At 36.9% G+C, this 15,762-nt stretch overlaps 1 protein-coding gene across 1 annotated transcript; it reads right to left on the reverse strand.

Annotated features, from left to right (window-relative positions):
• Positions 1-1,034: 1,034 nt before the first annotated feature.
• Positions 1,035-15,435, reverse strand: LOC120772425 (putative inorganic phosphate cotransporter). The gene is made up of 4 exons (XM_040101036.1): positions 15,103-15,435; positions 5,021-5,691; positions 1,310-1,837; positions 1,035-1,232 (listed from the first exon to the last, which is right to left on the reverse strand). Exons 1-4 carry the CDS (start codon positions 15,155-15,157, stop codon positions 1,035-1,037), a joined length of 1,452 nt encoding a protein of 483 aa, XP_039956970.1. The 5' UTR covers positions 15,158-15,435.
• Positions 15,436-15,762: the final 327 nt, after the last annotated feature.

Consider the following 15,762-nt stretch of genomic DNA (forward strand, 5'->3'; position numbering starts at 1 on the left):
TTGATAAATTCCAATATACTGCTAGGTGCTATTGAAGTGCAGTAATCGCTATTTGGAAACATAGATCCAGGGCCTTTATCCTGCGCCTACAGACTGATGTGCAGTCAATTAGGAGGTGTTCTGGGCTTAGTCCCCTTTTGCACGACATCGCAGAGAGCGTCCTCTAATTTTCCTCTGGCTATGATAACAATGTCGCTCTTCCTTTTGCAGAAGTGCTGGGAAGATGCCGTCCTTGAATTTTGAGAACGAAGCTGTAGCCCACCTGACTGAGTCTGCAGTAAACAGTTGTCTTGCGGCTACCCAATCTAGGCGAGATGGCTTATGTTCGTCGACAGGTGTCCCCTTATTTGTCATCCTTAATTATCTCCGCGAAAAGCGCACGCAGGAGGGCCGTAACTCTCTTCTCCGCACTGGTCGTATAAGTTCCGTCACATCTTTTAATGGCTAGTACTGTGTCAGTGTTGCCCTTAGCCAAAGTCCTGTACAGTCTTGCTGCGTCTGGTATTGTGGAGACGTTTTCATAGAAGTTTCTAAAATTTACCTGCTTTGCAGACCTAATTTCCTTATTGTACGCAGTTAGGTCGCTCCTCTTAAGTCCCATTCTTTGAAGAGCTTACGTACCTTTGAACTGAGTACTGAGAGTCTTTAGGGGGCAGCTGCAGTGATATGCGCTTGTGAGGATCTAGTTCGCGTATAAACAAACGGAAAAGGGACTCCGACGCAACACCATTAATGCCGATTTGTTGCTATCGAGCATTTTTAGCAATTTATGAGATGCAACCAGTTCGTTGTCTGTGAGAGTTTATGTTGTAGATCTCACCTAGGTTCTAGACCAATCAAAACTTTGTATGGAAACTTGTTTATTTGTGAAGGGTATTTTAACTTCGGTGCAACCGAAGTTAACGTTTTTTCTTGTTCTTTAGAGATATTAAGGCATACATATATACCATAGGATTTATGTAATCTATTTATTATATATTTCTTATATGCTATCAGTTCTTAATAATGTTGCTTTAAAGTTATCGAATCCCAATTTACTCGAATTTAGTAACCGTAGCCTCTGTAACTTCCCCTATCCTTTCAATTGACTGCGGCTTTGTGCTTGTGGGCAAATTCGTTGGATCATTCCATGGTTGTATTGTTGCCTGACCAAATATGATGAATAAAGCGTTACACACTAAATAAACGCCAGCGGTTATATAGAAAACGATCCGCCACTCGCTGGGTTCCTCCTGTGACAAGAAATTTTAAAGAAAATATTATTAATAGAAAGAAAAAGAAGACTCCGAGAATACTTATCTATACTAACCTCATTTACTACGACAGCGCCAACAACTAATGGCGCAAATAATGACAACAAATTGCCAAAACCATTCGAAATGGACATCATTGGTCCAGCGAAATTCGGCGAAAGATCCATGTGATTGACTAAATATCCACAAAACGCAGCCGCATTGAAACCCACACCGATCGTAAGCAACGTTATAGCCGCTACACTCTCTTCACTCGTCATATAGCTCATACCAATTAGGCAAGCCATAGGTATCCATTGACCAATGGTGTTGAATAGCTTTCTCCCAACTGTGGTACTCAGTATATTTCTATTGATCAGCATATCGGATATCGGGCTAACGATCAAGCATAACAGCCACATTACGAAGTATGGCAAAGCCGATAAAAGCGCATTCGAAGCGACATTTAACTTCAGTACCGAATCCATATAGGTTGGTATTTCGGTGAGGAGTGTGTAAAAGCCCCAAGTGAAACCCGTTTGAGCTGCGATAAGACCATAAAATGGAGCTGATGTGAATAAGGACTTCCACGGTACGGGCAAAGACTAGACAAATGAAAAATAAAAGATGACAATTAAAAATTTTACATATATTTACAAAAAACGTACTTAGCTTAAAAAAATATATTTTTTGTTTTAAAAATTTTGACTCATTGATTGCTTTTTGCTCTATTCTCTGGGCTCAGCGATATTTCAATTAGTTCAACTCGTCTGTAAAAAGCGTTTTCTGGAGGTTCTGACTGATAAGTTACTTTTTCATGTTTGGAAACAAAAAGAAGTCACACGGGCCGAAATCTGGAGAATATGATGGGTCGACCGATTTAGCTGTGGGAACGGGAGGGTGCGAACCGGCGCATTGTCAATTAAAAAAAAAAAAAACAATTTCTTCAGTAATTTGACGTCGAGTGGGTTCAATAATTCGACGTAGTACAGCACTTTAACCGTTTTTCTCTCCTCCATTATGACAATGTAGACAACCTTTCCATCTGATAAAGCAGTTTTCGGCTGCTTTGACGACGAAAGTTGGCTTAACAAGTTTAAACGTAGTATCACGTTTGTGCAAGTGAGATCTACATCGGATGGCAAAACGGTCAGACGAATTTAGAAATATTAGGCCCATGTGAAGAAGAAAAAAGTGTTCTTTTATCATGAAAGAACCGACTCACGTCTCCACCATCACCACGATCGAGTTACTCTAGGATCTGCTGCCATGTTCTCCAGACTTAGCCCCGTCCCTACTACCCAAGTCTCCAAAAAAAATTAGATAAATGGGAGCTACCATCTCATTGTTTGCTTTCTCATTTCTAATATCTCACGCAAGATGTGACCCAAGCGCTATCTCTCATGATATCTGTTATAGCTATCTTTCACAGCTTCAATAGGTAGTTTGCCAATACGATCCTTTGTGTTATTCGTTTTCTTTTCAGACCTGGGCGTCATAAAAAACCGTCGTTTGTTCAGATTGAAAATATGTAAATCAATTTTGATTGTCACTGTTGAAGAAGAAATATCACCAAATTCAGCATCCCAGCGGGCTTTGATTTCACTGCACTATTTCCAAACCTTCCAAAACCAATATCGAATTCCCACTGGTATTGCTTATTTTTCACTGCGAAGACACTATCATTTTAAGACGCGCAAAATCCGTTTTGATTGAAATTGTGGTGGTAGTCATCTACGAAAATGCACTACAAGGTAGCTAATCTTAGTCCTTCATTATTTTTATACTTTTACAACATGTTGTTCCAGAGTATACTAGTTGTTCACCTAACGGTTGTTTGTATCACCTAATACTAATCGAGATATGTAGATATAAATGATCAGGATGACGAGACGGTTTGAAACCCGAGTATTGATCAAACTTGGTATACGAGTTCCTTAGTATAAAAAATATACGAGTTCATAGATGGGCGTAATTGGACCACTGCCACGCCCACAGAACGCCATTAGCTATAACTGACTACTAAAATGACATATAATACTCTAATTTGCCACAGAGGGACGCAGTGGCAAGAGATACATGTGGGTAAAAGAAAGTTGACGTGGCTCCGTCCTCTAATAAGTTTAATGTATATACTTGTAGCTCCTAAACCACTAAAGATACAACAACCAAATTTTGCCAGCACAAATATTATAAGAACTCCTACTGATATTGATGATAGTATGAAAGGCTTTATACTAGCCGGTATGAAAAGGCTTTATACTAGCCGGTGCAAAAGTTGGACGATGAAATCACATTATCTAAAATTTCGACTTTCGTGGTCCTCTTCTCATATTTCTATGTCACAGTATGAAAATTGTTAAATGGGAAATTTAGGACAATTTTAATTTCCATTTGATTCCTTCACTTTCCAGTACACAAATAATGCAGTAATTAATATAACGGGATAAAAGTAGACCCTAATACCTACAGTTGACTTTTGACTGGAAATATCGGTCAATGTATGGGTTATACAATTGAAATTCAGAGAGAAACCTTTCCTGACTATAGTTACTCTGCGTAGCAAAAACCCTGAGCCCCCATATACCTAATAAATGTAAAGATTATCGAACAATCAGATGATTTCTCTCCCTATTATTAGTGATTGTATGTGAGGCATCGTCTCAGTGTGAAATTTTCGAAAAATCGATTTTATTTTTGTTGCATTATCGGATTTTATCTAATAAATATATATAATAAACATTTTCTCAAATTTTTAAATCGAAATTGAAATTATTACGGTCGCTACAGCGTTTCCTGTAGAAAGGGAACACAGTGGGGAACGCAGCAACTCCAATCTTTAAACGCGTTTTTCTCAGAATGATGTTTTTCAAAAAGGTGTTTACTCTCAAAGGAACAGTTTTGAAGATATCTAGTTCCAATTTGGAGAGAACATTTTTAGCGTCATTCGTTTTCGCGCTATGGAGCTTTTATTTTTTTTTAATCTTCCTATTTTTTCTCTACGAAAAACTATTGAAAATGGTCAAATTTGATACTTTTTGTTTAAACCGCCGCCATTTTGTCAAATTTCAAAAAACAAAAAAGTTTCCATAGCGCGATAGCGACTTTCCTACAGATTAATAATCTTTTTGAAATTTTTGTTTTAGATCAAAATTTCGGCCGCAATCGTGGACATCGTACAGAACCTCTTTTTTACGTGTCATTTCAACAATTTATTTAACTATTATATATCCTATAAATAAACATAAAAAAATAATTTTGTATTCGTCATGAATGTATTTATTTATAAAAAGAAAAACCGGTTCGATTAGTTAATTTCAACAATAAAAAAAAAATCGCGAAAATCAGTGATTTTTCGGGCGATCACACTGAGACGATCCCTTAATGAAACCGAGGGAAAATTTTTTATGTATTTAATACTACCCAAATTCCCATTATATGTAGTATCATTTTCGTTTTTCTAACAAACCTTATGTCGAATATGTCGGTCAATGTATGAGATATATAGTATATAGTATAAAATTTCTTGGATTTTGATCCTCTGGTTGACGTTTTACAACTTAAGGTCTCCCAGGTTTTGATTCTTGCAAGTTGAATATAAAATGTTCGGTTGCATCCGAACTTAGCCTTTCCTTACTTGTTCAATATTAATTTTTTTATTGGAGAAGAAACCAACATGCATAATACTCCATAACGGAGTTAGGTAATCTTTCAGAATATATCTTGTATTAAAACCACCTCTCAAAAAGGCTTAGCACACTAGAAATCAATCAAACTCTCTAACTTACCGTACTCTCCGAACCGCTGCCTGTAAGATGCTCAATATATTCACGCTCCTGTTTGGATATCACCTTTGAGTCCTTTGGCGAATCCGCACCAAAAACTAAAAACAAAATCGACCAAGCCAACGCCACAGCACCGGAAATATAAAAAATACCCGGCCAACCCATGCTGGAGTCGAAAATGAAACCACTTGTAGCCAAAATAATCACCGTGCCAAATTGTGCACCCGAATACACCGAAGTAGCCAAAAAGCTACGCTCCGTACGTGGCGCCCATTTGGCCAACAACGTATGCACCGATGGATAAAGAACGCCTTGCGTCAGTCCAATTAATACACGCAGAAAGCATATTACTTGCCAACTGCCGCCAGATGCTGCCCAAGGGTGTAACATTGTTATAATCGAAGCCAGCACAGTGGCACTGCCAAGTACTAGTTTGCCACCGAAACGTTTGGCCAGTAAACCAGCAGGTACTTGTGCCACCACATAACCCCAAAAAAAGCTGCTCAGTATTAACGATTTTGTCGAGGAATCCCAGTCATAGTAATCGTCGCCTGTGATTTGAGGCTTCGTCATTGGAACAATGGCAGCAGAAATATTAACACGCAGAAAGTAGCCGAACGCCATGCCGAAGAACATTAGGAACGCCTGTACATGGCGAACGCCGAATGCATTTGCTGCAAGTAAAAAAATATTTTTTTTTTTTTAGTTTTAAGCGTTAAATTTAAGAAATAACTTAAAATATCGATTTGCTAACAATCTTTCTTTCGGCGAAGCTTTATATTCCCCTTTAAGCGCACAAAACCGTTTTTGAGTAGCAACGGTGTGCGCTCCGTGACGAGGATATAAACCATTGTCCTCGCGGCAAATGAAATTCAATGACACTCGGTTGTTTATTCGCAAGATCGTTTGTGTATATATGTATGTTTGTTGGATGTATAAAAGCACAATAATTTCTATTTATTAACGATCGCAGCTGAGCTCGATCCTGCTACCGTCTGTGATCTGACGTTGTTCAAATTCATTTTCAGTTTTTATTGATGTCACAAGGTTTCTACTTTCAATTTTACAGAATTAATCGTACATATATTAGAGATAATGTGCGTTAATTAATATGTTTATGTGCTAAATAGTTTGTTTTCAATTTCATGGAATTGAAAATACTAAAGATTAAGTACATTCCGTAGGGTACACGCTGCACCTATGCATATAGCAACAGTTGTTTCAACTTAAGTGAGGCACTATTTGAGTTCTACTCGAAGTTAGTATGAAAATTGTGACAATAATAATTAAATTAACATTTTTTACCATCTGATCCCTGCCAGAATATGTTTACTCTTCCACCCCGCCATCGTTTTCACCTTCAGTAATACACAAAAGGTTATAAATATTGCAAAGAGCATCTCATGCGGTTAATGTAGGCTTCAACTTTTCGATAATGATGGATAGCCTTTTCAAGGAAAACTTGTTAAACAACCGATGAGTTATAGCATCGTCCCCCAGAATGAAAGACATTGTTTGATTACCAAACAATATAGCATTACTTCTCGATAAGTACTTAGCCTCAGCGTCATTATCGCAAGAAAAAATTTACTTTCCTTTCTGTATTACGATTACAGTCAAAATCCGGTTCTCGTTTACTCATTGACTGATTGGGGAAGCGAATCTTAGAAAAATGGAGAATAAATAATATCGGTAAATTACTTGTTTTTGAAAGAAGAATTGCGCTGTGAAGCCAAGGATGGATTGGATGCTATTTACGGTGACTCTTGCCGTTGAAAGCGATCACGCCGGTTTTCGATGAACTACTCTATACCGCATATCATGGGCACTGTTATATGGGGTTCAAAGCATGTACCCATGCCCTGGAGAAGGGTCACAGGACTACTAAGCCTAGTTATTAAACCGAATAAACGCCGAATCATAGAAACCAGTAACAGTGTTTGGCAAAAAAAAGTGATTTTCCACTATAACTAAGCACCAGCTTGTTACAAGCTAAGTACCAGCTTGTACCGTCGATATCGCTACGGTCAAATTGGCTGAAGTTGGAGTTGTTCGAGGCTTTTGTTTCCGGGTCCCAAACCGAGCGCACAACCCTGGGGAGGGATGGTTCGCCTTCTAACACAGAACATACTTGGTCTAAGACCGGAAGTCGTTGAGCTGCTTGAGCCAAATGTAAAAGAATCGCTACTGGCTTTCCTGACTTGCGTGCACTTCTACACATGATTTCATTCTCCCACCTCCACTCCTTTGGAAAAACCAAGTAGAGAATGACCTGGCCTCGCTTGGAGTCTTCAATTGGCGAAAAGCAGCGAAAAGGAGGAATGACTGGCGCGCTGTTGTAAACTCGGCTATAACCGCGGTGTCTACGCCAATAAAGAAGAAGAAGTCTAAGAGTTGTTGCCGACTCTACCATATTCTCTAGGTTTGGCCAGGTACTTACTTAAGAAGCAACCTATAACGTAATTTTGAGACGGGTTAAAGAAGTGGTGTATCAGAGATTATAGTGTATTAATCTGAAATGAAACTATCTTGAGCATTTTGCCAAAAATTTTGTTTTTTATAGGCTAACTGGCTTTGTACTGCCCGGAATGTCGTAATAGAAAAAAAATTATCAACGACGGTCGTCTCCAAGTACTTCAGAATTTTGGAGGCGGTTTAAGTTTTGTAGTAGATATCTTATCAGAAGTATCATCTTATTAACTCTGGCCTGGTCCATTTAAACTGTGCAAACCGATCCGATAAGTTTTGTTTTCGAAGATTGGTACAACCTTTTTATGTTCACGGCTATTAAATCGTTGAAAATGTTGCTGTATTGTTTTGGGGCGTCATGAACACAACTATTTGAGTGTAATAGAGTATTCACTGAAGGTTGTGAAGTACAAGTCCAGAGAATATAGTCCGGGTAAATTTCCTATATCAAGGTACGCATCACACTTCAATGGAGCCTCCTCTTAGAAACGATATGAATTTTTCATCCTTTGCGGTATTTGAGTACATGAAGAATACCAATATACTTTTACACTAATTTAATAAATAGTTTTCATGAAAACCCGGCTGAATCTAAACTTTCAAAGTAGCGCTCGTTGTTTGTTCTAGCTAATTGCTAAACTCTCCCATGAAACTCTAGTGGATCAGAGGAGTTTTCAACCACTGTACTACATATGTATATATAATATATGTTCATATACTGTGGGTATATACTGCACTGCACAATAAAATATTAATTGTTAAATTATCGCTAATTGACTCATATAGTTACTTGCAACATATGTATGTGTTTTTATACTCTTGGAACATGCTGCTACAGAGTATGATAGTTTTGTTCACCTAACGATTGTACAAGTATGTATCACCTAAAACTAAGCGAAATAGATGTGGTGTTATATATTTATAAATGATAAGGGTGATGAAACGAGTTGAAATCCGTGACTGTCTGTCTGTCTGTCGGTTCGTGAAAAAGTGGGCGTCGCCCCGCCTTCTAATAGGTTTAATGTACACATCTCCTAGACCACCAAAGCTACAATAGCCGAATTCGTTTAGGATATTTCCTATAAGAACTATTACTGAGAGTGGATAAAATCGGATGATAACCTCGCCTACTCTACTAAAAGCACGATAACTAAATACGCCAGAGATGGTATGAGAAGGCTTTATACGAGCCGGTATAAAAATTGGACGATGAGCGTGGCACTTTTAGGTAAAATCACATATCTCGAGACCTACCCGACGGATTTCAACCAAGATTGGTACGTAACATTCTTATGTCACAATGTTCCTAAATTCCATCTGACTCTTTCCTTTTCAGTGCAGAAATCAAAAAGCAATTAATGCAGCGGAATAAAACTTTATACGAATAAGGTCTTTAAAGTATGGAATCAAGCCCCTAGGTACCGAACATAGTTGTAGAACAATATCGGTCCAAGTGCGAGATATATTATATAATAGAAATACAGAGATAATCCTTCCCTTATAATGATAGTCCGTAAGTCAAAAATAGGTTGAATCGGGTTAATAGTTCCATGGGGGCTATATACTCAATATAAAGATTCTCGAACTTCTGGGTGACTTTATTGTGATTATATCAGCCAACATGTGAGTTATCTCAATGAAAATGAGATAGCGTGTTTTACTGATAACAGTATATCTTTGTGCCTAAAATGGATAAAATTGGGCGAAAACTTGACCTAGCCACCATATAACATCCGGGTGACTTTACTCCACATGAGTGGTGATGGTATGTGAGGTACCTTAATGAATCTCATGGCATATTTTATTGTGCGTTTTGACCTTAAGGTAATTCCCTGGCTTTGCGTTTTGCAAGTTGCAAGAGTATAATTTGTTTGGTTGCACCCGAACATATCCCTTCCTTACTTGTTATATATAATGTGAATCTATATGTCCATATCTTTGTTATGTTTGTTTAACTGCACGCTTATACTATTTGTTAGTGCAGTATTTTATAGCTGAGATTGTAGATTACCCAAGTAACATGTCCTTAATTATGTCTCAATTGATAACAGTGATTACTTCATTAGTAAGTGTAAACTCGAAACTGCCATAATTCTTTTTTTATTTAATACTATCAAGGTCAATGACATTGGTGCATCACTCATCTGTGGCTTCAGCTCAGCAGACACGCTAGGTGTTTGTAAGTTTTATAACTTTACTCATCGCAGACTCATTGCACATTTCCTCATTTCTATATATGATTGTATAGTATTACGTCAATTAACAAATCTGTGTGTGTGAACGTACACGTGTGCCTACTCACCAAAGGCAATTCATATACTATATTGAGGGACCTGAAATTATTCTTTCATGCTTTTATATAATTGTTACAGTTTTGATTAAATTCTTTGTCTGGAGACAATGTTTGCTCGAGTCATCAACGCCATAGTTCAGTTCCGTGAATAACAGGAATCAAACCCAAATAACGTAGACCTTTTTGAGGTGGAGTTGTGGTCGGTAATGAGGAAAGGCTTTTAATAATTTTAATTATTCATGAAAATGAGTTAGTTGAGGTGAGAAAGTTTGACTTCCTGGCCCTCTAAAATCAGTTAAGGAGCTAGGAAAAGGTATTATTAGATTTATAGCATTTTTGAAAGAGAGACGCCGCATTTTGCGCCTACTAAAATTTGTGTTAACCATTTTAAAGACATAAAATGGAATTATGCGTGGAGAGCTGCTAGTTCTATTTTGTCCATTTTCAAACCCTATAAAGAAGGCATCGTTGGAATGTAATGTTTTAAATTTACTTTAAATAATTCAACTAGTTAACGACGGCCATATTACAATGCTCCCATGTTTATGACTGGAAAATTATCTTCATAACTTTACGGTAATTTTACGTTTCTGCCGTTTTGACTTAGACAGTTTCACTTTCGATAGTTTAAAGCAATTTTAGTTTATGCGAATGTGGTGTGATTATTCTTCCATTTTTCTTATCTTCATTATTGCTACAAAACTCTAATCGCTTATGAGATACATATATAAACCCATTAGAGTGCTCACTTAAACAAAAGTACCTGACCTACCTCATTGAGACACTCTAAACAAAATTTTTAAAGACCTGATAATCATCTAATTCACTCCATTAGCAATATCATTAATTTAGATATCTCAGTAGACGATGAGACATATTTTAGATGCTAGATTCAATATATAGTATAATTTGTAAGGTACAGCCTTACCTTACCCTTTTACAGGTGAAATGTAAAGTAGCGTACAAACCACAAAAGCTGCGTCAATAAGAATTAGTGGGAACAAGTTTTTAATATTTCACGTTATCTAACTTATAGCACTTTCAGTTACTTTTGATATTGTTCGAAACCCGGTAATAACGTACCTCGACCATGCCCACTTCCAATATAACTGTGCTTTGAATGCCATCAGTTTTTATTCCTATTGAACTCAATTTCTTTTGCGACCAATTGACTGGGAATTGAGATAACGCATTCACGAAACTTGGTCCTGTTGAAACCACATATTGTCCAAATCTAGATCATCCAATTCGGGCCAAAAATATTCGGTTATCATTGAGCGGTAGCGATTCCCATTGACAATAACGTGCCGGTCTTGATTAGCACGGAAGAAGCAGGGCCCAATGACGCCACCGACGCATAAACCGCACCAAACCGTAAGTTTTTCGGGATGCAATGGATGTAGGCCAAGATCTTTTCGCAAAATTCACCACAACGACGTCACAGAGATGCCCCACGCATGAGAACGACGTGTGGGAGACTGATATGGGTCCTCCTCAATTGATGCGCTAGTGGCAGCAATACTCTCGACAATACGGGCACTTCTTTGTCTCATTGGCACGTTAACATTTTGTATTGAGCCTGTGGATTCAAATTTTTCCGCTAGACGCTCAATGTTGATCTGACAGGACGATTATGACGACCATAAATTGGACGTAACGCTCTTAATGTTAAGACACTTGACTCCGAATTTCGGTTGTAACTTTTAATATTTTCTACTCGTTCTTGGATCGTATATCTTTCCATGATGAAATGGAAAACTTACTGAAGAGAAATGTCAAAAGAGCGGGAAAAATATGGCTTCGTTTGCTCTCCCTATCGGTCTACTTTTGTCGCTACCTATTGAAAAGCCCTATGTCTATAGCACATATCTTTCTCTAGATCTCATATAATAAATTTATTGGTTAACATTTCTCTATATACATATATGTTATAGGGTACATATATGTATAAGGTACTTTTAGGTTATACTACCAGATATATTGATGATAGTACTTTGATTTGATACCTAAAGCGGATGAAATCGCTCCACTTATTCTGGCAGACACTATATATTAAATAATACTTTGTTTTTTGTGCCTTTCGTTGGTTATTTTATGAATAAATCGGTCAGAGTTTGGCAGATGCCGTGAACTATTCTTATACAAATTGCTAAAGTGTGTAATGCTTGCCCACATCCAATGTATGGGGAACCATTTACCTGTCTGAAATATTTAATGTTTTGCCGGAAGTAATAGGTAAAAATTTATACATTTATCAACAACAATTTGACCGCGTGTAAAAATTTTTCAGCAGTCTTACGTGGCGTATGAGTAACCGCCCTTTCATGAACTCTTCATTAAAAGCCGAACATTGCTGCATGATATGCAGCAAATCTAAATTGAAGTACATATAAATAAAATTATAAATTGAAAGTCAATTACGTACAGCACTATCTAACGTTTAAAACGGCGTAAACAGTATAACTGAATTTTTAAATTTTATTATCGCAAACGATAAGGTTGGGAATATTTTGATGAGAATTATCAAAATGCAAATCGGTCATGCTTTTTATTTTATTGTTAAGGTTTAAAGTATAACTAGGTAGTTCTGATTTTTTTGAAGTTAATAAAGGACATTACCACGATTGTTAAGCTTCTGATAAAATATTGTGAAATTAAAGAAAAATTTTGAAAAAAATTTATTTTTTATTATCACACTATTAATATATCGAGTCACTGCACCTTTAGAGAGACATTTTTTTATGAACGCACAACAATTAATTTTCATTGGACTCACACTTCTATAATCAAGGTAATAAGTGGCAATCAAAGTACACGCTTGAAACCAAAATTTGTTTGTTGAATAAGATAAGAATATCTAGTTGACCAATATATTTGCTCTCACATACTTATATGCACTTATATACATATATAATAAATTAAATTAAAACGCACATACTTATATAATTAATTTGCATACTTGTAAATGAGTACTTGTGCATAATCGATTTAGAATATAAATATTAAACACAATTCATTCTTATTTCTATTATCATCGAACGCGCTAGTCGTCATAGCATCAGTATGTCACGCTTTTTACTACTTCTCTATCTAATTAAGATATTAAAATTGCACTTATAATACACTTAAAACTATTTGTTTATTGTCTGGGTATTCAATCGAATACAAGCAGTTAATGCGGAATTTTTCTATCTCGAAACAAGTTCTATAGTTTTGAAAAAAAATCTATATAGTTTTTTCGGAATTTTATTGATCTTTTTTTTTCTACTGCTTACTACTTAGTTTTACAACTGTATACTTTACCAAAATCTATGAGTAAATTCATGATTGATAATTGATATCGTTCAAGAGACTGATAAGCAGGTTATGTTAGGTTCAGTGGCACCTCGTTAACGCCAGAAATCGATCAAATCTACATATGGTCACGAGTTTTTCAATAGGGATGCTACAAAATTAGACCGATATGAACAGCAAACGACGCTATATTTTTTCCCGCTCTTTTGACATTTTTCTTTGTAAGGTTTGCCATTTTATCATGGAAAGATATACGATCCAACAACGAGTTGAAATTATAAAAATTTACTACCGAAATTCGGCGTCAGTGGCCTCAACTTTAAGGGCGTCCTGTCAGATCAATAATTGAGTGTCTAGTGGAAAAATTTGAATCCTCAGGCACAGTACAAAATGTTCCCATGCCAGTGAGGCAAAGAAGTGCCCGTAGTATCGAGAATATTGCTGTCCCTAGCGCATCAATTGAGGAAAACCCAAATCATTCTCTCACACGTCATTCTCCAGCGTTGGGCATCTCTATGACGTTGTGGCGAGTTTTGTGTAAACAATCTGGCCTACATCCTTACAAGATCAAACTGACGCAAGAACTTAAGCCGCTTGATTACCAGAATCGTCGTATGTTCGTGAATTGGACTGAAAATGATCAGGATTTTCATCGAAAAATTATCTTCAGCGATGAGGCTCATTTCTGGCTAAATGGCTTCATCAACAAGCAAAATATGCGTTATTGGTCAGGCAGCAATCCACACATGCTCCATGTGTCACCGTTGCATCCCGATAAAATTACGATTTGGTGCGGTTTATGGGCCGGCGGCGTCATTGGGTGTACTTCTTCTGTGATGATCAAGACCGGCGCGTTACTGGCAATCGGAATCGCTACCGCTCAATGATAACCGAATATTTTTGACCCAAATTGGAATAAATGCACTTTGACAATTTGTGTTATCTCACGAAATGGCCCAATCAATTGGCCGCCTCGGTCGTGCGATTTGACGCCGTTAGACTATTTCCTGTGGGGCTATGTGAAGGCTATGGTCTATGCCAACAAGCCAGCAACGATTGACGAACTTTGTACTTATCGAATGTGAAATTGCAGCAGTAGTATCGGCCGATTTATGCTTGAAAACTGTTGAAAATTGTGTTCAGCGACTGGACTTCTGTAAGCGTTCCCGTGATGGCCATGCAAAAGAAGTCGAGTTCCATATATAATGGCATCAAATGTACTTTCCCAAGAATAAAGAACTTCATAGATGTCCTAAGCCGTTTTTGTTTTATTAAAAAAACGTTTGTAGCGCTTTTATTGACAAGCCCTTTATAAATAAATGACCAAAGTGACGAGCTGAGTTGATTTAGCCATGACCGTCTGTCTGTACATACTTGTACACAAACACAGCTTTTGAGATATCGATCTGAAATTTTCCAAGTGTTCCTTTCTCTCAAGTAGTTGCTCATTTGTCGGAACCGACGATATCGAAACACTATAGCATATAGCTGTTATAAAAACTGAACAATCGGAATCAAGCGCTTGTATGGAAAACTTTTTCATTTGACGAGATATCTTTGGCATGTTTTATTGCTTAAAACAATGGTGAAATTTCCGGAAAAAAATTTTCACATCGATTCACTATAGCATATAGCTGCTATACAAACAGACAGATAAAAAAAGTTCTTGGAAGGGATTTTTTTGTAGTTAAAGTTAACGTTTTTTCTTGTTTTCTTTTACTTAGCAAAGATTTGTTGTATTCTTCTAATATTTTTAATGTTTTCTCCCTCTCCGTGGCCAATAAAAAGCTCTCTAAAAGAAAATAACCACTTTATCTAGTTGAAGAATTTTAATGGCTATCACGCATTTCCATAAAATTTTCTAATGAACACTTTATATAAGGTATATTTAAATTCTCATAAAAACTCGTATTTGCACATTTTTTAATTATGGCTTTGTATATCTGCTAAGCATTTAGTATGTATTTTTTTATTATTATATACATATGTATGTATGGTATGTTAGTAGATGTGTAAGTAAAATTCTTACGTTTTTCATTCTCAGCCAGGGATCCCTGCACATTCATGGATTTTTTAAAGCCCATTATCTTCACGTTAGTCTCTTTTATGCTGGTAATACACACACTGTCTATGTTTGCCACTATATAAAATTTTATTGCTTAATTGTGTTTTATCACCGTGGCTTTAAATACTTCAATCTCACGCTAAAACAAACTTCGACGCGACTGGCAGTTGAGATCACAGTTATTCAACCGCACTTTATATACTATATGTACGAGTATAATACTTCGGGAGCAAATTTCAAACTCACCACATCTTTGGAGGGCGTCACTGAGCGACTAAAACCCTAACCGTGCACTTGACTTAATTTATAACGATAACAGGTCTGTAGTTAGATCGGTACATACATGTGTACATGCATTTAGTACTTATACTCGTTTGTTTATCTTAGGCATATCAAAACATAGCGATTAAGTTATAACTTTGTCATATTTTAAAGGGGATCGTTGCAATCATAGTACAGCCAGATTGCGTTGACTCTCACATATTTCGGATGTGCATATTCAGCTAAAAAAATGATGTATGAATACATAATTGGCACTTCTGCCCATAGAAGGTTAGAGGCCTGCTTCTTCCAAATGGAAGATCAATTTTAGTATATGTAAGCCGCCTCACGCTCAATTTGGTC

The sequence above is a fragment of the Bactrocera tryoni genome, chromosome 3 (genome assembly GCF_016617805.1).
Source record: "Bactrocera tryoni isolate S06 chromosome 3, CSIRO_BtryS06_freeze2, whole genome shotgun sequence".
Lineage (NCBI taxonomy): Eukaryota > Metazoa > Arthropoda > Insecta > Diptera > Tephritidae > Bactrocera > Bactrocera tryoni.

What these genes read in the sequence shown, in the direction of transcription:
- LOC120772425 (XM_040101036.1), bottom strand. Translation starts at nt 15,157, where the DNA reads ATGGGCTTTAAAAAATCCATGAATGTGCAGGGATCCCTGGCTGAGAAT. An exon ending in GCAGCGGTTCGGAGAGTACG is followed by an intron (nt 1,838 to 5,020) that starts GTAAGTTAGAGA and finishes TCATTTGTCTAG; the next exon opens with TCTTTGCCCGTACCGTGGAA. An exon ending in GCGCTGTCGTAGTAAATGAG is followed by an intron (nt 1,233 to 1,309) that starts GTTAGTATAGAT and finishes TTCTTGTCACAG; the next exon opens with GAGGAACCCAGCGAGTGGCG.